Source organism: Typha angustifolia, chromosome 11 (genome assembly GCF_048772165.1).
Source record: "Typha angustifolia cultivar Huaian chromosome 11, ASM4877216v1, whole genome shotgun sequence".
NCBI classification, from domain to species: domain Eukaryota; kingdom Viridiplantae; phylum Streptophyta; class Magnoliopsida; order Poales; family Typhaceae; genus Typha; species Typha angustifolia.
In genome coordinates, this window is record NC_133249.1 from 10,807,500 (window position 1) to 10,831,481 (window position 23,982).

Sequence of the window (23,982 nt, forward strand, 5' to 3'; positions counted from 1 at the left end):
GGAGATGGGCAACGATGGAGAAGATGAGTCTTGCGAGTTCCTAGTTGGGCATGCTTAATCTTCTTATTACGAGAGAGGAGCTGATTGAGATTGTAGAGAAGAAATGAGGGTTTAAATTTAAGGAAATATGAGCTTCTTATCACTAAATTTGGATTTTTAGTAGTTTGCAATATGGGAAAGAATAGATAAGATTGATGTGAACTGGGTTAGCTCGGATCATATCAAGGGACGTTGGACTCGATGAATTAAATATAATTATCTTAATTATTATATTTAGATGGTTTATTCAAGTCTTAGTAGATTAAAATTGCTAATTAGCTAAATTCAACTCTAGGTAGCTTCAGGAAAATATTCCTAAGATATTCAACAGGTATCCTAATATTATGAAACCACTTGGCTCAGATCGGAGACATCATGATCTACGATTTTTTATTCAAGGATTTTTCAGATCTGAATCTATCTGCGGTGAAACAAAGAGCTATATTTGAGAAGAATAAGGAAGACTAGTTTAGTTAACTTTGTTTAGAACTCTTTTGAGTTAATCTGTAAAAATAGAGCCTTATGACTTGTATTTTACTACTAGTGTAACACCCCAAAAAAGCACCTGAATTGTAACGCCTCCGCCCGGCATGAGCACGTGCACGCCCACACGGCACGCGCGGCGTATGCGATAGGACGGGCGAGGCTGCCATGCATAGATACACCCCTGTGCTCACATAATCCATTTCAGAGATCAATCATACTATCAACCAAATAACCCTATTAACATATGAATATCTAAGCCCACAATAACTATACTAGACAGTTACATAATCTGGTAGGGCCCACACAGGCTACGATAAACCATCAAGATACAACTAAAATCACTAATATATGAGTACACTATAATCCGACCTATATTATACAAATCATCATCTATATAATGTAGTATAAATATCAAATAATGGTACAACTCAATATCTAAAGAAACTATCTTCTATACTATATCACGTCTATAGCTCACCTCATCTTTACTTTAAAATATCTCCTTAGGATATCTCAAGTCACTATCACGTACCATAATATCTGGGGGGTTAAAAAAGAAATAAAGAGAGTCATGAGTAAAAGACTTAGTGAATAAATCTTACATCGAATCAATGATGTCAAACAAAGAGTAAATTATGTATTGGATAATATGAATTACATATGAGCATTATGTCATGAATGTATCCTCAATAATAATATATAAATAAAATATAAATATCATGTCATAACTGATCAAAGTATATAATTCTCAATAATGTATAAACAATCTCCATGTCATTCCATCATCATAACTCTCTCTCAAATATGATATATACCGACCATGACTATGCTATGATACCAAATGTAACTAGATATGGTGTATATTGACCACTCAATAATTAGGTATATCAGATGATAATGAAATTATATGTATTTTTCAACATCTCAGTCATCAATGACATCTTGGTATAATATCATCATACTAGCCTACTATACACAGTCAACATCCGGTACCCAATCTCAACATCCTGTCCATAGACTCAAAGCATATCCTACCATTCTTATTGATTTGTTAGAAAGCATTGTGTGCACATTCTCATCGATTCGGGGAGTACACACAACTTTCTAGATAACAGGTTAGTGAGGAGATTGGGCTTGGACACTGAACCGACTGTGGGGTTTGACGTTGCTATTGGAGACGGCATGAAGCTTCGGGTTGAGAGCTTGTGTCACTGTGTCGGTATACGGGTGCAAGGACACGATATCATTATGGACTTGTATCCGTTGGCGCTGCGATGAGTGGACATTGTCCTTGGCACTCAGTGGTTATAGAGCTTGTGACTCGTCATATTTGATTTTCGGAGCATGTGGATGAAATTTAAGCAAGGAAACAAAGATGTGCGGCTTGATAGCATTCGATTTTCACCGATTTCAGCGATGCAGCCGATGGTGGGGCTGCCTTGTGCGAGTGATTTGGCCTATCTTCTTCAGTTAGGACCAGTAGGAGATAAGCCTCTAATGAGTCTAAGTACTACAATTGAATTGTCTAATTTATTAGATAAATTTGTTGAACGGTTTGAGAAACCAAAGGAATTGCCACTAAGCCGAACGGTGGACCATTGCATAGAGATTGTGCCCGGGGTTGCACTGACGAACGTGAGGCTGTATTGGTATCCACATGTGCAAAAGGAAGTTATCTCCAAGATGGTAGTCGAAATGTTGGAGCAAGGCCTCATCCAACCAAGTCATAACTCTTAATCATCGCCCGTGCTATTGGTGCGAAAGAAAGACGAAACATGGCATTTTTGTGTCGACTACTGGACACTAAACGCTATCACCATCAAGGATCGGTATCCCATTCTGATCATAGAGGAGCTGTTGGACGAGCTTGTAGGGGCGACCATATTCAATAAGCTTGACTTGAGGGCCGGGTATCATCAAATTAGAGTTCACCCAGTGGATGTGCATAAAACTGCATTTCGGACTCTAGACGAGCACTATGAGTTTTGGGTGATGCCCTTTGGTCTTACCAATGCTCCAGCTACTTTTCAAGGCCTCATAAATGATATTTTTCGGCCTCTACTGTGAATGTATGTCTTAGTATTCTTTAATGACATTTTAGTTTACAGTACGACTGAATTAGAGCATTGGTGACATTTGGAGGATGTGCTAAATTTGTTAAAGCAAAACTAATTAAAGATTAAGAAGTCCAAATGCCTACGGGGAGTACCACAAGTGGAGTATTTAGGCCACATCATCACAACGGAAGGAGTGGCAACAAATCCTCAAAAGATAGAATGCATGACCGCTTGGCCGATCCCTACTTCCACCATAGGATTGCGAGGATTCTTGGGGCTGACGGGGTATTATCACTGTTTCATCGTCGGGTATGGCAAGATCGCTGCTTCTCTCACTTCTTTGCTAAGGAATGACTCTTTTAGATAAACAGATGAAGGCACTACAGCTTTTGAAAACTAAAAATAGCAATGACAACGACACCCGTTCTAGCTCTACCGGACTTCACCAAAGAGTTCGTTGTGGAATGTGATGTGTCGAGAGTTGACATAGGAGCTGTACTAATGCAAGGAGGACGTCTCATAGCCTTTCTTAGCAAGGCTTTATCATAAAAATCCCAGCAATTATCGACCTACGAGAGAGAGATGTTGACAATTCTGCATGCGGTGACAAAGTAGATGCCTTATTTAATCGGTAGGCAATTTAGTATCCGAACTGATCAAAGAAGCCTTCCATATTTTATGGGACAATGTATTGACACTCCGGCATAGAGAGATGGTCACAAAATTGCTGGGGTATAATTATAAAATCTAATACAAGAAGGGAACAGAAAATAGAGTGGTGGATGCACTATCGCGCCAACTCGATACCGTCGAGCTCGTAGCATATTCTTCTCCTACTTTTTCCTTCCTTGACGAGCTGAAGTATGCATGTACGTTTGACCCAGATGTTTTGAGATTGTTACAGGAGGTATTGGATGATTCGAAGCGCCATCTAGGGTTGGAGAACCGAGACAGTTTGTTGCTGGACTGCGGGTGCATTCGGGTGCCCGTAAATGATGGATTGTAGTAGAAATTCTTGGAGCACTTCCACCAAACTCTAGAGGCTGGTCATGAGGACTTATAAGAGGATATCACAGAGTTGCACATGGCTAGGACTGAGGTGGGATGTGAGGAGTTTTGTCTATGCTTACGAAATTTGTCAAAGGGCTAAGGCAACCACTTTGAAACTGGCCGGATTACTTCAGCCTCTACCAATACCGGACTGTGTTTGGGAAGACATTTCTATGGATTTCATAGAAGGTCTTCTGTTGGAGACTCGATTGAACTTCAGTTCGGCCTACCATTCACAGACGGATGGCCAAACCGAGGTGGTCAATTGAGGCATTGAGCAATACTTGCAGTGCTTTGTTGGAGAGATGTCGAGACAATGGTTGGAGTTCTTACCGTGGACGGAGTGATCTTACAACACTGCCTACCACAGTAGTATTGGCATGACTCCATTTGAGGTAGTGTATGAGCGCACAGCTCCGACATTACGCGCCTATGATCTAGTGGCATCTATAGATCGAACGGAGGTGGACTTCGCATTGATAGATAGAGACGCCACGTTGAGGAGGTTGTGTGCCCATCTTAAACTTGCTCAAAATCGCATGAAGCAAGTTTATGATCGCAACCATCAGGAGTAGGAGTTCGACATCGGTAGTTGGGTGTTTGTGAGGGTATAACCGTATCAACAGATGATCTTGCATCCAATGCGTAACCAAAAGTTAGCGCATCGCTACTTTGGTCTATTTCAGGTGTTAAAGCGTATCGGTCCGGTTGCATATTGTTTGGAGCTACCGGAGGGGTCGAGAGTACATCCTGTCTTCCATGTTTCATTGCTGAGAGAGCAGATTGGAGATCATCAGGTCGTTGGATCAGTTCTACCAGAGCCATTGGAGGAGACAGAGATCATAGAGCCAGTTCGTGTATTTGCTAGGCACCACCAACGTCATGGTACCAGATTAGAGATAGAGATTCTAGTTAAGTGACTTCGTAGGCCATCCGATGAGGCGACATGGGAGTTGGAGACGGACATCTTAGAGCGTTTCCTCGACTTTACACCTTGAGAGCAAGGTTGGAGAAGTGTAGTGGGCTGATACACATTGTTAGAGTCTTTTCTTATTGCATTAGTTATTTATTTTCATTAAAATAAATTTTTTATAGGTCGCGTTAGAATGCGGAAGGAGGCGTGTTCGAACGTGGAAGGGCGTTCAAATGCGGAAGGGGGCGCGTTCAAACGCGGAAGGGGGCGCATTCGAACGCCTTTGCGAATGCCTACATTAGGTTCATACATATAGAGAACGCGAAATGTGTGTTCGAACGTTTACATCAGGTTCGCATCGACAGTGAACGCCTTTTGTGCATTCGAATGCGATCGGGCGTGTTCGAGCGCAATCGATGGGAGTTCACTAGAATTAGGGTTAATAATTGTTATTTTGGCTTGTTGGCTAGCCTCTATAAAGATGTGGATGGCAGCCAAAATTATTATGCTATTAAAATATTGGTTTCTTACCTTTCTATCATCTCTCTAGTCTCTTTACCCTAATCTTCCTCTTCCCTTTTCACCAACCTACCACCTCTATCATTGGCAATGTCTCTCCTAACTTTTAATCTCCCTCGTCTGTCGAGTCCTCCCGCTTCTTTGGGACCTCAACCACTTATTCCCCTTCGTCTTTATCCCTTAACTATATCAACTATCCACCCTTATCTCCTTTATTATCCATAACCCTAACATTCATTCTACCCATCACCACCACCATTATCCGCACTATGTCATATTTTCGTCCCAGTTATAGTTCGAATATGTGAAGGCTGTAAATACAAAAAACGTAGATCAGGGAGTTACAAATTGATCCCACTTGGGTTCGTAATTTTTTGACTACGGAAGAATATTCGGTAAATATTTTCTCTCGATTGCACGGACTGTTTTCAGCAATAAATCTAGATCTTGAAGGAATCATTCCGTAGCCTATCACTTTCCTTGCTCTTAGCACGCTTAGCTTCCAATTGGTCAGACAATGTTTTTTCTCTTACATTCTCAACTTTGGATTGGTGAATGCTCTCCATCAACACTCTCTTGGTTTTAAAGACATTACCTTTTAGCTTCTTTTGTGCCTCTATATTTACCATAACCATAATGACGCAGATGCATTAGCAATCGATAACCTACCATGCATCATCCAGACTATTAAGTCTTTAAACTCGAGCTCACACCGACCAACTCGTGTGAACTAGTTGGGAATCCATGAGCGCAACTTAGGGTTCGAGTATGAGCCCAAGGATGACTGGTGAGACAACTTGGTGGACTCATGTTAGCTAATTGAGCCGTATCTGCATGCACACCCATGGGCCCATGAGCATGGCTTGAGCCAGAAGGTCCAGCTTGCATACTAGTCACCTTGAGAACAAGGTATCAGAAGTGTGGTGGATTGTTTTGATTTGACCACATAGGTTAAGTTAGTTGAGTGGGTTAAGTTAAGTCCATTAATCTTTTAATTGATTCATGTTTATATAAGCCACTAAGGCAAGTCCAATTAAATTAGGAAAGTCCTTAAGGCAAGAGTCTTAGTTGCCTTAAAGCAAAGTCCTATTTGAATAATGAAAGCTAATAAGGCAAATCCTAATGAAAGTTGGTCTAGGATTAGCCTTTATAAATATGTGGAGTGCAGCCATAATTGTTTATGCTTGGAATGAATATTGAGTTAAGCTTAAGTTCATTTACGTTGCATTACTTTCAATCATAGCTGTCTATTTTTTATAGAAGTAGATCTAAGTTAAAAAAAACTATATCCACCTTCAAATCCTAGTCACCATCTACCTCCACGAGCTACCCACTCATAGGGCTGTCCACCACCACCCTTGACCGTCTACCACCCTCCGACGATCGCCCAATATCAGATATTTATTGTTTTGATCTTGCTCCACTCTTTTATTTATATCTTTTCATACTAACCTCCGATTTAGGTGAAACTAGAGCTATTAGAACCCTGACTCACGAGGATATCACCACCTAAATTTTTATAATTTTTTACGTCTAGATCAGTTTAGATCTAGTTTGTAACACTAAGATCCACCCTGTCTTCCATATTCTCAGCTCAAGCGCCACTTGGGATTGGGGGGCATGGCCAGTGACAACTTACCCTCGATTGATGCAGCAGGTGAGTCTCCTTTTCAGGTTGAAAGAATTTTAGCCTGTCATATGCAAACTCTGACATGTGAATGGACATATACCTAAAATCCCAAAGAATCCTCAATTCCATCTAAAGTGAATATCTCTTCCAACTAGCCTATTTTTCTCCCTTCAATTCTGATATTAATGAAGATTAGCTGCTCTTCTCAGCTTGGAGAAGAAGCAAGTCCCTAATTGCTTTTTCATTAGAGTTCTGACTGCTAAATCGAGTGCGATTCACTCGTCTAGCTCTATTTCCCACTCCTAGCAATCTCGGATTGCTACATTATATTGTTGATTTCAATCAGTAGCCAATTGTCGCTACTTATTTTGACTATCTTTTCATCTTGACACCGCTGGGCTTGGAGTTTTGTTTGTTTTAGCCGACCAAATTAAACTCTTGTATTTTCACAAGAACATACTTTGTATCTTAATTAATAAAAATTCTCATTCATACGATTACTTGTCATCCACTTTACATTGAGTTGCCATCTTAAAATCAATAACTTATATTTCTCAATTCGGAGAATAACTCATGAAAGTTCCTAATCAAATATGATCTAACGTATTGTAATATCTAATGGTAATAACCAAGATCTAAAACTACAATAATAATAATAATAATAATAATAATAATAATAATAATAATAATAATAAATATAAATTAAATAAAAAAGAGACAAAAAAGAAAGAAAGAAGGAAAGAAAGAAAAGAAATCATGTTCCATGGCATGAGCTCGTGCCATACAAGCTTTGGGCACGCGCTGAGGGCACCACGTGTGCCCACAATTGTCGGCTCGACCAATCAGGCCAGGCCAGCTGGCTGCGGCGGGCCTTGCCGCCACCTTTCCCCTCCCCATCACCTTTCTCTCTCTTCTTTTTTCTCTCTCTAGGTCTCTCTCTCTCGCTTGTTGACGCTGGCCTACCCTCGTCGTCACCATCGTCGCGCCAAGATCCTGAACCCCTTATTTGAGACCTCGTGGACCTTGCTAACGATGAGTTGACACTTAGTTGATGGATGTGAAGTATACGTGATTCATATCTTTTGATCAGAAGTGAGTAGTCTTATCCCCTAGACGCCTTTATCAAATGAGGATATATTATATAATTACGTATATGCAAGTTTTGGCCTCCAACATGACTATATGATCTTATCTAGAGATAATTTTCAGTTAAGCATATTTTATCATATATTTAATTAGACAGATCTGGGATATGAGTATGCTGATGACATATAGAGATGATTGGAGATGACTATACTGTTGGGACTTTATGTCAAGATGATCTCTAGCATGAGTGTGCATGTGATAGACTACCAGGTATATGTATGTGTTAGATATATAGTTGGAGATTGCATTGCATCATTTTTCTCTTGACTTTTTTACCACCTAATTCTTGAGTTGCATGATTTGTTGTAGTATTGAATATATGTATATGATCTATCATGTATTAGAAAATCATGAAAATATATGTGTATATGATGTGATGGCTGAAACGGTATCTAATCCGGATTGGTACTAGACATACTCTTTGCGTATGATAATATGGTGATAGCTGATAGTTGTATTCTTAGCGTATGGTAGAGTACAACTATCATTGATATACCCTTAGTATATGGTAGGGTATAATTATTTACTGAGATACCCTTAGCATATAGTAATATATGATTATTTTTTGAGATACCCTTAGTGTATGGTAGGGTATAATTATTTTTAGAGATACCCTTAGCGTATGACAGGGTATGCTCTAAGCTTGTGGCATGATTTGTATCGAGTTTGAGATTGGGTACCATGGTCTAGTATGGTGGTTGATATTCATTGTTGAGACGGATGATTATGATAGTGAGAGATATGTGGATTATATCTAACTCCGACATATATGATTATCTAATGGTTGGCATGCATCATACATCATTATTAATGTGACTAGTATTACTGGATCATGATTATTATACATTATATGTTGTTATATTCGGTGATATTATATTATAATTTCATTATGAGATATATTTTGGTTGAGGATATAATATGCCCATTCATGAGATAATATTGATTATATATATATATATATGTTATCGAGGATATATATATATATATATGCTCATACATGATATCATGATTTGTTCCGACATTACTAATTCGAGGTAAGGTCTATTCACTGAGCCTTTAGCTCATAATTCTCTTTATTTCTTTTCTAAACCCCCTCAGATATTACGTGATGACGACTTGAGATATTCTGAGAAGATATTTAGAGCAATAATGATGTGAGCTATAGATGCGAGACGATATAAACGATAGTTTATATAGAAATTAAGTTGTACCATTATTTGATATTTGTATTCCATTATATTAGATGATGATTTGTATAATACATGTTGGATTATATTGTACTCATATATCAACGGTTTTAGTTATATGTTGATGGTTTGTTATATTCTGTGTAAGTCCTATCAGATTATGTAGCTGTTTAGTATGATTGTTGTGGATTTAGATATAGATTTGTTATCAGATTTAACTTGATGATGTCATGATTTATTTTGTGATGAATTATGTGGACTCAAGGGTGTATCTAACAGGATCCGCCTGTCCTACCGCGTGTGCCGTACGTTCCGTGTGAGCGCGTGGGCGAGTACGTGCCTGAGCCGAGCGAGAGCGTTACACTAATTAAGGAATAAACTGATAAATTATTAATCTCCTGAATTGGAGATAACCTAATTTGAGCTCGTGCATTTAAGTCCCGTAAATTAGTGCAATTCAAATTCACTTAATTAGTAAGTAACATAACAGGTAATCCGGTTTATTCATTCAGCATACTTATTACTTTGTTGAAATAATTGCATTGTTGATAATAAATAAAAACGAACTTAATCTAAAATTGTCTTTGAGACGTAATTAACTATGGGAAATAAAGAATACCAAGTAAATACTCTCGTGAGCACTGAGGCCAAATTTGGTCGAAAACTCACTAATAATATCGGTAAAAACTGCTTTCGGCCGCACGACTCTCCCTTTTCTCGCTTACCCCGAGTGGACGGACTTCTCATTTACCAACCATCCCCCCTTTAATCGACTCCTTTTTTTCTTTCTTCTCCGACTCTCAGAATTCTCACACCCGCTGCTATGGACGACCCCTTCGTCCGAGACTACGATCCCTCCGAGTTAGAGATCTCTGCAGAATTCCTTACCACGTGGCTCCCCTTTCTCTCTCGCGACCTCTGCGACCCTTGCGCCGCCGCTCTCCGCCGCCGTATCCTCTCCCTCCGCCCAGGTCTTCACTTCTCCTTGGATTTTGTCCTTCTCTTGTTTCTCTGCCCTAATCCTCGTAACCTTTTTCTTTTTCTCAGTCTCTTCATCCCCCGCCGGCGATGCGGAGCCGTCCGATCGCATCGAGCCCTCCGGATGGGACACAGATCCGGCACCGGAGTCGCCCAAGGTGCGGATGTCTTGGGCGGACATGGCGCAGGAGGACGAGCTGGAGGAGGCGGAGGCGGAGGCGGAGGAAGCGGGGAAGAAGAAGCCGGAGGAGGAAGAAGACTCAGGGAAGAAGAAGCCAGAGCTGTCGAGGGAGCAAAGGGAGAGGATTCGGTTCGGGAATGTAATCAGGAATAAGGATTTCATATGCTTGGAGAGGGTGCACGGAAAGATTGTCAATATACTTGCTGGGCTCGAGCTGCACACCGGAGTTTTTAGCGTGGTGGAGCAGAAGAGGATCGTGGATTTCGTGTATGAGCTCCAGGAGAAGGGGCGGAGCGGTCAGCTAGGAGGTGCGTGTATGAACTTTTGGTTTTCTTTCTTTGATGATTAGACTGTTAGATCTGGTGACGATGATCTTGCTGTAAAAAGGCATTAATTGGGTGGGCAAACTATGATTTTTGTTAATTTAGTAATGGTATTTCAGAGTGTTACTAATTATAGTCTGTTGACCAGTTAAGGAGAGACAACAGAGCAAATGTTATAGGTGAAATTAGAAGACATAAGCTAGTGATTTATGTTGGTTTGGAAAAAAAGAAAGCATGAAAAGGGGCCACCATTGGTTGGTTTACCATTGTGCATTAGAACATATGGCCAGAAATTCTGGAAAAAAAAACCTATGGATTTCAAAGTTCTGGTTTTGGTTTCAGTTTTGATCTATGGGGAAACAAAATGGTTTGCTCTCTCAATCATGCTCTTCTTGGTTTTGGGAGTTTTTGTTTCAGTATATATTAATACATAAGATAAATTGGCACCGGACTTCTAGTTCCTTTATTTTTCTTTTGACTTGCACATTTTGTCATAATATGTAAATAATTTTCAGTTGTTGCAATTGGTTTGAGCAATGTTGTGTGAGTTGATCAATTGTTTTGCCCCTGGTTTCAGGAAGTTCAGTTACTATATTTGTTAATTTATGAAAAGTTTGACTCTGCAGCTTGAAGTTAGATTTTGGATTTGACTCCAGACTTTCTATCATAACAATTCAGTTGTCTCATTAGGCTTAAGAAAATCTTGTGTGTTTTGATTAATGAATTTCAAAACAGAGTTCACAAAATTTATTATTATATATTTATTTGTTACCTAATTTACATCACTATTGAGTTCAACAGGTTTTGGTTGAAACTGTAGGGAACTTGAAGGTTGGAAATCAATATATTTTCTTAGCTAGTGGCTGAATCTGGAAATATATAATTAGCAGTCTTTGAATGATCTAACAAGCAGTAAGACTAGTGCTTTCTCAAATCATTCATTGTCTTGATCTTCCATATCTACAAGTAATTATTTGTTGAAAGGTTCTATATTCTATTATTATATTATTATCCTTTTGATGGCAGCTTTGGAACCTCACATATATATAGGTTAATAATTCTTTCTGCTTCATCTTAAACTTTAATATTTTGCTTTTGACATTTTTCTAAAAGTGAAAAAATGGTCAAAGCTACCATCAACTACAATCATATTCCAATACCAGTAAAGCTGGTTTCGAAGAAATTCTAGAACCGGCCACAATTTTCAGTAGGTAAGTGGGTACGATTGATCCTCTGTAGACCATATTTGAGTAGGACATGCCCATAACTAGATATTCATTGGTTTGTTGTGGTTTGAAAGATAGTTCACACTATAGAACTATTCATTTCTTTAGAAATTTGACGTGTATTGTCTTCTATGGAAATGAGATGTTCTAAGTTCAGGGACTAAAGTGGAACAGAATGTTCCTGTAAATTATGGCCAATACTAGGTATAAAAGTAGTGATTTCAAATCCAACAACAAAGTTAAAAAGTAAAATAAAAAAATATATTTTATTTAAAAATTCATATTTCTACTTCCTATTCCAATAGGATTAGTGGATAGTTGAATCCGATTTTTACTGTTCTTTTACTTTTCATCTCTGACATCTTGACCCTTGGCCATGAAGCTCTTGTAGATTTTTCACTGATTGTAATGTTGTCTAAACCCCTAGGCCATCCTAAGGATGTTCAAAAGAACAAACACCTAAGTTCTAAGGCAAAACTTCTGAATTATGCGCTCTTGGATATTAAAATTATCTAAAATCATGGTTTGAAGAATTGGCTGATCCTGATTCAAACTCGATCCCAATCAATTGACTGAGATTAAGTGGGATTGGCTGATCTGGGCCTATCCCGATCCTGATTTTTCAAACCTTGCCTAATATTGTTATTTCCAAATACAAGCTGTAATTATAGTATTAATTTTCAATCACAAAGTCCAGTTAAATGTATATCGTAATAAGTAGATGTAAGAATCAATTACATGATATTCTAGTGTTTGTCAAATATATCTTTGATGGAAGTGTTTAAGTTTACCTTAATGTGTTTTTGCCCTTATCTATTATCTTGTTGTATTTAGTTAAGATGGGAAAATGTACATGCAAAAACCAACTATAGGATATTCTGGTATTTGTTAAAGTTGTGTTTGATGGAAGAATGTTAATTGTTTACCTTATGATGTGTCTACCGGTATCTATCATCTTCCTTAAATTATTAAATTATACACAATTTTTTACTTTATCAAATAACTGATATGACATTTCTCTCTAATGCTTACATGAAAAGATTTCCTTAAATCATTTACAAACAACATTGACTTTTCTATTGTTTGTTACAATTTTTAATTATTTAAGTAGGAAAAATTACAATTTATCCCCTATGGTTTGGTCCAATTTCAACTTACACTTCTATACTTTAAACTTAAGCACTTAACTCTTATTTAGTTTAGACCAAATTGCAATGGTAGATTTTGCATCGAAATTAATAGTAACAATGACCAAACTATCTTACCATCATTGGTGCCAATATCTTTTGCTATAAGCAAATTGCTATATGACCAAACTACCCCTTCCATATCCAAATCAAACCCTACTTTTATAGAGCTAATTAAGTAATGCAAATCTAGTATGAATGCAATGTTTTAGAGAATAATCGATCCAAACAAGTAACTAAAATAAAATATAGTAAGCAATAACTTATAGTAAGTTACTCGATTAAAATGATCACTACTAGATGGAAGGAGAGAAAACTACTCAGATAAGGTTGTAATTTTCTCAACTCTCAAATAGGTATGTTGACAGTAGAAATACCTAAAATATAGTGTAAAGAAAGATTTTAGAGTTTAGGTTTACCAATAAATGGAATAGTAGTGCTTTTAATTTGAAACCATGTCTTCCTCTTCATTTCCGAGCACTCAAAGATTCTCTTTCACTATTGGAATCTTCTGGATAGCAACAGTAACTAATGAAACGTAGAGATTGAAGGAGAGAGGTTTAGAGAGGATGTAGAAGAGATTAGAGAAAAATCTTAAGATGGAGTAGGAGAAAGGGAGGGAGAGAGAGGGAGGGAAAAGAAGACCGTAGGAGAGAAAACGAGAGATTCAAATAAATCTTATTCAATCCTTTCTTACTTCTTATGCAATAACTCCTAAATAGGTTAACAATTTTGATTTTAGCTGATTCTAATAGAAAAATTATTCCCTAATAGGACACTAACTAATCATCTTATCTAAATTGACTAACCCAATTTAGATAATAAATCAATGTGAACACTCCCCACATATAAGCTTACCATAACTATCAATTGAGATTCTAATAGAAATTCATTTTCTAATATGATCGTAATTGATTAGGTCTTACCCAAATTGACTAACCCAATTTAGGTAATAACTCAATACGGACATCCCCCCGCATATAGGTCTACTATATTTATTAATTGACTAATTCAATTAATCATTTGAACTTAAAATTAACTCAACAAATTAAATGTGAAAATAAGTTGAGCCTAATTAGCTCAATTAGACCAAAATTGGACTCAAACAATTTTATGTTGGTCAAATTGAAGATGATGCCCACATCGTTAAATCTTTTCATATTTTTTGTTAGTTGCAGCATGGTTTAAACTACATGGAGTTAAATGTTTGAGTTTATACTTTAAAATACATGAGGGTAAGTTGAAAGTTGGAATGGTGTCGAACCACTGGAGGTTTAATGTAATTTGCCCATCTAACTATTATGGAAAAAATAGATAAAATTCCATGATCCTTGTCCTTGATTTAGTCTGCTACCTGATCCAACTTGATGCCTTCAATGACTACTGTCTTTTCTGGATGTTGACATTATTGTTTCTGTGTTCTTTTATATGGCATATAAAAAGCAAGAATGGGTATTTTGACTGTTTATAGTTGTCTAATTCAATTGGCCTAGTTATATGGAGCTTTGTAATAATTTCATGTTGTTTTTATTAACTAGATGTGCTGTTCCCTTATCTAAATTGAGTTTTTAACATGATGCTGAACAAGTTTATTTGATGCCTTAATTCATCTAACTTATTTTCTCTAAGATCTCTGGATATGATTACATTTTCTTTCTACATTCAGAGCGTACATATTCAGAACCCCAGAAATGGATGCGGGGTAAAGGACGGGTGACCATTCAGTTTGGATGCTGTTATAATTATGCGATGGTACCTCATTGAATAATTTGATGTTTCAAATTTTGTAACTGAAAAAAGGAAGATAATAAATAAGAACTTGAATGTTTGATCACAGGATAAGGATGGAAACCCACCAGGCATCCTTCAAAATGTTGTAGCTGATCCAATACCTCATCTTTTCAAAGTGATCATACGGAGGCTGATCCGGTGGCATGTGCTGCCAACTACATGCGTACCAGATAGTTGTATAGTCAACATTTATGAGCCAGGAGATTGTATTCCACCTCATATTGACAGCCATGATTTCGTCCGGCCATTTTGTACTGTTTCATTCCTTAGCGAGTGCAATATCCTCTTCGGCTCCAACCTAAGGATTGCTGGGGCTGGTGACTTTTCTGGGCAGATTGCAATATCTTTGCCTGTTGGGTATGTCTATTTGTTTGTTGATATCACAATACTATTATTAGGAATCAATGTGTATTATCCATTTCCTTTCAAGAATTGTGAATTAAAGTAGTGTAGACCGGTAGAGTAACTGTGGCAGTACTTCTGATGCTCTCTCATTTGGAAATTAATGAAACTCAGTTTGTGAACAACAAAAACCACTTCCTACACTACTATTTAAATTTTAGATGGGAAAGGTGTCTGATGTTCAGTAGCCTTCCTTTATAGCTTCGCTAATATATTTCTTTTATACCTTGACTATATTCCAGCATGTTCTGTTTAGGTTCGATAGAAACATTTCCTTCCATTCTGCAAAATCCTAGTCAATTCCGTTGTTGCTTATAATTTATTGGATAATAGTGCACTTAGTGGTTATTGTTCATGACTAAATATGAAAATGCTCATGTGTTAAGGTCTGTACTCGTCCTGAATGGCAATGCAGCTGACGTGGCGAAGCATTGTGTGCCAGCAGTCCCAAGTAAAAGGTGCACTTTTGGCAACTCATTAAATCTTGTTATTTTATTCTTGGTTTAGTTTTAAATTCTCATAAAAGGTTTTGTAAAAACTAAAAACTGCAGGATATCCATTACCTTCAGAAAAATGGATGAAAATAAGCATCCGATGGTGTTCAAACCTGAACCTGATTTGCAAAATATCCTTCCTCTTTCATATGATTCTGGAATAAATGGAGCAGCACACAGGGACAAAGGAAAACAACATCCTGCACAGGGTAAAAGAGAGAATAAAAGCTTTAAAGGGAAGAGATCCAAGGGAAGGACAATTGCTGCAAGGCCCGAACAGATTTTACAGGGTAGCCAACCTCTTCTAGATGATCTAATCATTCCCACAGAGAGATTACCATTCAGAAATATTGATGGCCAGCCTGCAACAACTAGTGATAGTGTGGAGAGAGGAAAGGAGTCAGTGGAGAGGTCAATAGAATCACAACCCAAACAAGACAGAGAAGGCACCCAGTTGCTTGAAAACGACGCACAAGAGCTCAATGAGCGGTCTGCAAAGGGAAGACAGGTAGAAGAAGGAAGTCATAGCATGGAAGATAGTAGGCAACACAGTGAAAGGAGAGTGAGGCTGGAGCAGAGGAAGATAATTGTAAGCCGCAACTTTAATGAGGAAGAAGACATCCCTTTAATTGGGAGCCACGCATATGAGCCAGCTCGTTCTCCTCGTGTTCGTGTGCGGACTTTGACTAATGGACAAAGAAGGGGCAGGGTAAACCCGTCTAATGATTAGCACGGTGACTGCAAGACTAATAATATCATTTATTTTGGTGGTGGCAAGGGTCTTACCGTGTAGTTGTAGATTATTCATATAACACGGAGGCATATTGTAGGCTATAATTGGGTTCTGCTAAAGTAATTTTCATTGTGTTCAAGCTTACTGTAGATAAGTGAGGTATTGGGAATCTTCAGTTACATGACGTGGACTGGTTGCATTTGGTATTTTGTAAAGTAAAGTTGGTTGCAATTCTAGGTTTGTTAAGACCCGAATATTTTCATGAATCAAGGCTTGCTAATTCGTTTTGGATGCATCTGCTGAGGATGGGGAAGAAAGATGTGAGTATGATTTTGATGCGAGTCTAGGTAAATTTCTGTCATTTCAAGGTGCTGGACAGGTGATAGCAGGATTTATCACCATTTCTCTCTATGTAGAAGAATGCAAGTGGTTCTTTGCACTTCTCTATAATTATGGCCCTCTACATCTGCAAAGATCCAGTCTTTATACTCAAAATTTTTCATTTATTTAACTTCCATCGAGAAAAACAAGTTGCAAAGAAGTTGTTAAAACATATAAACAATTTTGTCTCTCTCAACAGTGTCGAGTGAGTAGAAGGATTATAATCATTTGCAAGAGGTCCCTTGTAACAATAAAACGAAGAGAAAATTCAAATATCTCATAATCTACCGTGGAGGGAGGGATTGATGGTATTGACCCTACGTAAAAATCTAGAGCATGAGCATGTAAATATTCCATATATTACTTCCCCTTTTGGAGATCATGATCTGTCTGACATATGAACCCCTTATAGGATCTTTTACCAGGATATGGCCCCTCTTGTTTTCTTCTTCTTTTGTTCCTTTTTTTTTTTTTTTTTTGATATATCATGAGCTCGTAAGCTTATAGGCAGTCCAAAGAGCTAAATCTCTATGATATATAGCTTGGATAACTCTCAAGAAAAAGGTCATAACAAACCCAAATCACATGGTAACTAAAAATTCACTAAATAGCAACCTCAACGTGTTCATGGAGAGGATTGAACCCATAAATTTTGTCATGGAACAAACCGGATACAGTGGTGACCTTGGACACTCTTGTTCTCTAAATCAAATTAAGATGCCCCTAAAGAGTATTCTTTTTGGTGGAAGTTATTTTGGTCCTTATCAAGTAGCCTCTGCACAATATATAACTTGTCCTACTAAGGAGAATAATTTCATTTGCACTTGTGCCTCCATCTTTTGGACTAATGAGTTGACTTTAGTTTTAGACCAAATTAGTTCTCTCCTAAATTTTGTTTATAGAAATAGACTATATCTCAAGCTTAATACCAAAAGAGAATTGTTTTACTGTAGCTATTAGTAAAATCCTGAACTTATTAGCATTTTACTTTTGGAAACACTGAAGAATTCTTTCAGAAAACGGTGAATAGTTCAACATCTTATTAAAGATCACAATTCTATTGATAAATAATATGATAGGACAAAGATACTCACCACAGATACTCCAGATGCTAATAAGGAAGTTGCACCTATATAATTGCCCAATTACATATTCTCTAGGTGTTAATAAGGAGAGTTTCCCATTGATAATGGATATGATTGAGGAAATATGCTCATCACAGACTAATAAGGAAGATGCACTTACATAATTATATTTCTCTTTTATTATACTCCTTGTATAGCAAATCTCTTATTTCCTAGTTAACTTACATTCCTTGTATAACAAATCTCTATCCTTTTTTTATTATCATTGTAATCATGCCATATATGTATAAACACTTCTATGCATAATGCAAGACTCCTACACTCTCGTTATTGAGTAAATTTCAAAAACTTCCTTTGTCTAAATATTTCTATATGGTATCAGAGCTTTTTGTGAGAGTTGAGTCTATCTTTCACATACATACTATGACTTCTTTCTCTCTTAATGTCGGCAACTTCATCACATTAAAGTTCAAGGCCGACAACTACACTTTATGGTGTGAGCAGGTTTTGGCCTTGGCTGAGAGTCAAGACCTCGTTGGGTTTCTCACGGGTGAGAGTCTTCTGTTCATCTACCTATTGTTGAGTGAACCTCGTCCCCACCACAACATAGGCTAATCTTGAATTTCTCAAATGGAAGCAATTAAACCGGTTTTTGCGTGGATATATTATTGGCACTCTGTCTGAAGAGACATTGGGCCTTATTGTAAGCCTTGAAACTTCTTTAGAAGTTTGTACTACTCTTAAAGAATCTTTTGCGCAAGCTTCACAGGAACATGAGTATCAACTTCGTCGGCAACTTAATTACATGCATAAGGATCCTCAAACTCTTACTAATTATCTTCACAAGTTTAAATCTATATGTGATAATCTTGCTGCTATTGGCTATCCTGTTAATTATAAGACTAAGGTATTCTCATTGCTTAATAGTCTTGGGCCTAAATATGAGTCACTTACTACTTCTATGTTGCGCCCACCCCTTCCCTCTTATGCTAAAATTGTTTCCCTGCTACGAAGTTGCAAGACTCTTGTTAGCTTTAATGAGTCTGTTCTTGGCACATATTAGTTTGGCAAAAGCAGAATGCCTTAGGTTCTAAAAATAACATATCCTATTATAATAAGAGCTCCTTTAACTAGATGTGGCTTCAATCCTGCCAACCACGCTCCTCGACTTGCTCAAACTAAGCCCTCATTCTTCACTCGCCAACCATAGCCTACTACTTCTAAACATCACAATGATAAGGTTATGAAGTATCAAATTTGTTTCAAAAAAAGGGCATACTACTATTTGTTGTTGGGAAGTGATTTAATCATGCTTGCCAGCCTAATGATATTCTTTATGGCTTGGCTACAACTTGAGTCTCTTACCCATGACACTGAATGGACCACGAACATTGGTTCCTCTGCTCACATGACAGATAACTTAGGTATATTACATAACTTACGTCAATATCTTGATCGTGATTCTATAATTCTAGGTAATGGTGCTAAATTAGATATTACATACCTAGAAGACACATATATTAGTTCTGGCAAAAAAAAAAAAAAAAAAAAAAAAATTAAACTTATAGATGTTCTCTTGGTCCCCGATTTAGTAAAAAACTTATTTTCTATTAGTCAACTTACTCTTAATTATCTCCATAACTGTGAGTTTTATAGTGTTGGTTTTGCAATTAAGGATGGAGCCACTAATTAGATAATACTATTGATGGGAAGAAGGAAGGGTAATTTTTATATTTTCTCCTCACTTATTCAAGCTCATTTCTCGGTTCGTTTTTGATTTGTCCCTCTTGAAGTATGGCAATAGCGCTTAGGCCACCCACAAGATTCTACAATAAAAGAGTTGCACTCTTAGGGGCTTGTTAGAATGTCTAAATCAACTATAAATATGTCTCTTTGTGTAAGCTGCCAACCGGACAAACTTAGTCATTTTTCTTTTCAATTATCCACTCATAGGACTAGCACTATACTTGAAAAATTATAGTATGACTTATGGGAGCCTGCCCCAATTATTTCTATTCATAAATTTTATTTTTATGCTTCAATTATTGATGATTATACACGTTATACATGGCTAATACTATTACGATACAAATCAGAATTTTATCACACTTTTCATTGCTTTGAGAAATTTGTAAATCGTCATTTTGATAAAAAGAACAAAGTTTTACAAACTGATAGTGGTGGGGAATTCTCTAACACTAAATTCACCTCACACCTTCATCAAAATGGTATAGTATATCAAGTCTCTTGTCCTCACATGCCTAAATAAATAGTTTGTTAACTCAGCAGAAATTGAAAAAGATATTAAAGAAGATGAGAAATTTGAACTAGTAGGGAAAGTTTGGATGGGTAAGAATTCTCATAGAAAAACAAACTTGGTTGAAGATGGTGGAAAGGGGTGAGGCCATTGAAGAGGAGAATGAGGACATAGAATTCCAGCAAATGCAAGTGGATGAGGAAGAGCATGAGGACTGGCAACTAACAGTGTATTCTGAGAGAAGTATATTGGATGTGGAGCTATTACAATCGATTGGATCTCTAGAAATAAAAAAATATACTAGAAAGAAATCAAGTAACCACAAATACCAACCAGAAGAAGTATCAAGAATATTATCAAACAAAGAGGTCAAGAGAAGTCAATTCAGTAACATATAGAAGAGGTGGGAAAGGCAAAAACTCTAGAGGTGGTGGGCTGAAAAAGGACACAAACAGACAAATTTTTTTTCTTACATTGTCTGTATTTTTCAAAATTCTCAGATGAAGAGTTGTTATCTGTTGCTTATACTTGTGGTATAAATTTGGGGACTATAAATTATAAAAAGATAACGAACTTGAACATTTTAAAAGGCTTTGAGAGGAAAGGAGTAAAAATTTATGTAGAATCTTTGGGTAATGCCAAAGAGACAGAAGAGGCCTAGCAAAATGATAAATGAAAGGAATTTTTTGGAATATTAGAGGTATGGGAATAGAAGAAAATGGAAGAGGATAAAGGAGCTGATTGTGAAGGAAGGTCTTGATTTTGTTTGTATTCAAGAGACAAAGATTGAATGATACAATCTCCCCTTTTGGTCAAGGCTCGATATATTCCGATTTTCAGATCTGGATAAGATATGACATAGAACTTTAAAAATAGATCCCGAAATATGCTGTCGTTGGATCAATGTGAGATATTGATATGTTGTAGCCCCGAAAAGAGCTTACCAAAAAATTAAGTTTCATGCAAATCGGATATTGGGATCTCGAGATATCGTTTGATTAGTGGACGAACATCGGGGGTCTGTCTTAGGATCCGTGGATGGAGGCACGAAATTCTTGGTGATGATGGAGGCTGGTGGACCAGCGTTAATGAGGTGGCACCGGTGAATAAGTAGTGGTGGAAGGGTTATGGGTGATGGAAGGGTTAGGGCAAAGTTATGGATAGATTGGAAGAAGGGGGAGGAGTGGGCCGCCCCTAAGGGACTACAGTAATTGGCCAGTCGAGGGAGGCTAGAAGTGGTGACGCTGGGGAATGAGAGAACGGGAGAGAAGAAGACGAAGGAGGCAAGGCAAAACTCAATTTATTTAATAATCGTTCCATGGTTGCTATCCACACCTTTAGAGGCTAACCAAATAATTCAAAAATGGCAATTATTAACCCTAAAACAGTAGATTTTTGCCGACTGCGTTCGAACGTGCCCGATCGCGTTCGAATGCACATGTTTCGCACTCTCTGGATGAGCGAACGCAATACAAGCGTTCGTAGGCACGTTCGAACGCACATTTCGTACTCTCTGAATGTGCGAACCTAATGCAGGCGTTCACAAACACGTTCGAACGCACTTTACTTGCGTTTGAACGCGACATACAAAAAACTTATTTTTTTAAGAATTAAACACACATTTCGTACTCTCTGGATGAGCGAACGCAATACAAACGTTCGTAGGCACGTTCGAACGCACATTTCGTACTCTCTGAATGTGCGAACCTGATGCAGGCGTTCACAAATGCGTTCGAACGCACTTTACCTGCGTTTGAACGCACTTTACCTGCGTTTGAACGCGACATACAAAAAACTTATTTTTTTAAGAATTAAACACTAAAACAAGAAACAAAGATACCCCCAAAGTGTACCCATGCTCGAGACGACATCGGTGAAGTCCAAATCGTATCAATCCACCACGCTTCCGTAACCTTATCCTCAAGGTTTGAAATTGGGAAAGTGATCCATGATATCTGACTCTAGCTCCTAAGTAGACTTGTTAGTGGGCTTGACTAGCCACTCGATCAGCACTTCGGTCTCCAATCTAGATCCGTGGCGTCTTCTCTTGCGACCTAAGACTTGGACCAGTTCAGTTGGGCCATCTTCCTCCATTGGTTCGGGCAAGGCCGAACCCGCCACATGGTTAGGCCCGATCTGGGCCTTCAATGCCGATACATGAAAAACTGGATGGATCTTGGTCCCCTTAGGTAGGTCCAACAGGTAAGCTACTGGAAGAGTCGTTGTAGCACTCAGTACGGACTATAGTACTTGTGACCCAACTTCTGGTTCAAAATTGGCCTCAATGTGGATTGCCGGTACGGTTGAGCTCGAACGAACACCAATTGATCCATCTCAAATTCTTGCTCACGCCGGCCTTTGTCATGAGTCTGCTTCATGCAGTTTTGGGCTGTTGCTAGGTGAATCTTGAGCTGTCTCAAGATTTCATCTGATCAGCAAGTTCTAAGTCGAGCTCGGTTCTATCCGCCATCGCAAGTCTATCGTAGGCACGTAAGATAGGGGGAGTGTGCCCATAAACCGCCTCAAAGGGGGTCATGCCGATGCTAGAGTGATGAGTAGTATTGTATGACCACTCGGCCCATGGAAGGAATTTGACCCAATCCTTTAGTCGGTCCGCCACAAAGCATCGCAAGTATTGCTCTAGTCCGCGATTCACCACCTCGGTTTGGCCATCCGTCTCGGGGTGATAAGCTGAACTAAGGTTGACTCGAGTCCCTTGCAATATGAAGAACTCAGACCAAAACTCGCTGATGAAGATGCGATCCCGGTCTGACACGATCGTCCTAAGCATCCCATGCAAGCGCGCCACTTCTCGAACAAAAATTTCAGCAACCTTTTTCACTGAAAATGGGTGCATCAATGCTATGAAATGAGCATATTTACTCAGTCTATCCACCACAACGAACACCACCGATTGTCGTTGAACCTCTGGCAGCCCCTCGATGAAGTCCGTGGAGATGTCCTCCCAAATATGCTCCGGTATAGGTAGTGGTTGCAACAACCTGCTGGGCTTGAGTGTCTCCGATTTGACTCGTTCGCAAATTTGGCATTCATGCATATACTTCTTCACGTCCGACTTCATCGTTGTCCATGTATAGTTTTGGGCCAACGGCTTGTAGGTATGTAAGACCCCTTCATGACCTGCTATAGGAGTATCATGGAAGTGTCCTATCAATAGTCTTTGTAGTTCTTCGTCCCCGGGTACCTTAATCCGCCCACGCTCTAGTACTAACCCATCGCGCTCCTCGTGCTCGGGGTGGCTTGATGGGTTCTCTCTCAGCTCCTCCATGAGTCTGACCAAATCACTATCCTCTGCGCTAGCTCTTCGCAAATCTGAGAAGAAAGGAAAGGTGGGTGCTGAGAAAGAAGTGAGCTCCCTTGCGTCCCCTACGTTTGGAAGTTCAAACAGCAGTTGACTTTCATCTAGCAGCACTCTTTGGTCATTTCTCTAAAATGTCAATGTGAGGTTTGTAAAATCAAATGTTATCGACCCCAAGCTTCGAAGCAATTGAGTTCCCAAAATAACGTCGGCACCTCGCAAGACCAATGGATAAAGATCCAATGTGAAAAATTGGCTTTGCACCTTCAACTCCACACCTCCACAAATGAAATCTGCCCACAATGTAGTGCTGTCTCCAATCGTCACATCAAACCCTTCCGTGGGTTCCGACTCAAGCCCAATTTTCTGAAGAAGCCTCTTGTCAATGAAGTTGTGGGTGGACCTGGTGTCGATCAAGATTCTCACTATGGTTGTCTTGATTACACCGTTTACCCACAAAGTCCTTGGTGCGGCTATCTCGGAATAGGCGTGGAGGGAGATCTTAGCCATCATGTCCTCCACAGCGCTCCTTAGCTACTCCTCCTTGCTGTCCAGCCACACCCTCATCTTCATTTGTAATCTCATCCTCAGCCTCCTC

General features: G+C 38.5%; 1 protein-coding gene across 1 annotated transcript; it reads left to right on the forward strand.

The window, feature by feature from the left end:
- The first annotated feature begins 9,741 nt into the window (after window positions 1-9,741).
- LOC140770591 (RNA demethylase ALKBH9B-like) lies at window positions 9,742-16,637 on the forward strand. The gene is made up of 6 exons (XM_073111847.1): window positions 9,742-9,998; window positions 10,075-10,494; window positions 14,589-14,674; window positions 14,760-15,070; window positions 15,502-15,573; window positions 15,667-16,637. The coding sequence occupies exons 1-6, from the start codon at window positions 9,851-9,853 to the stop codon at window positions 16,337-16,339; spliced, it is 1,710 nt and encodes a 569-aa protein (XP_072967948.1). The 5' UTR covers window positions 9,742-9,850; the 3' UTR covers window positions 16,340-16,637.
- The last annotated feature ends 7,345 nt before the right edge of the window (window positions 16,638-23,982 follow it).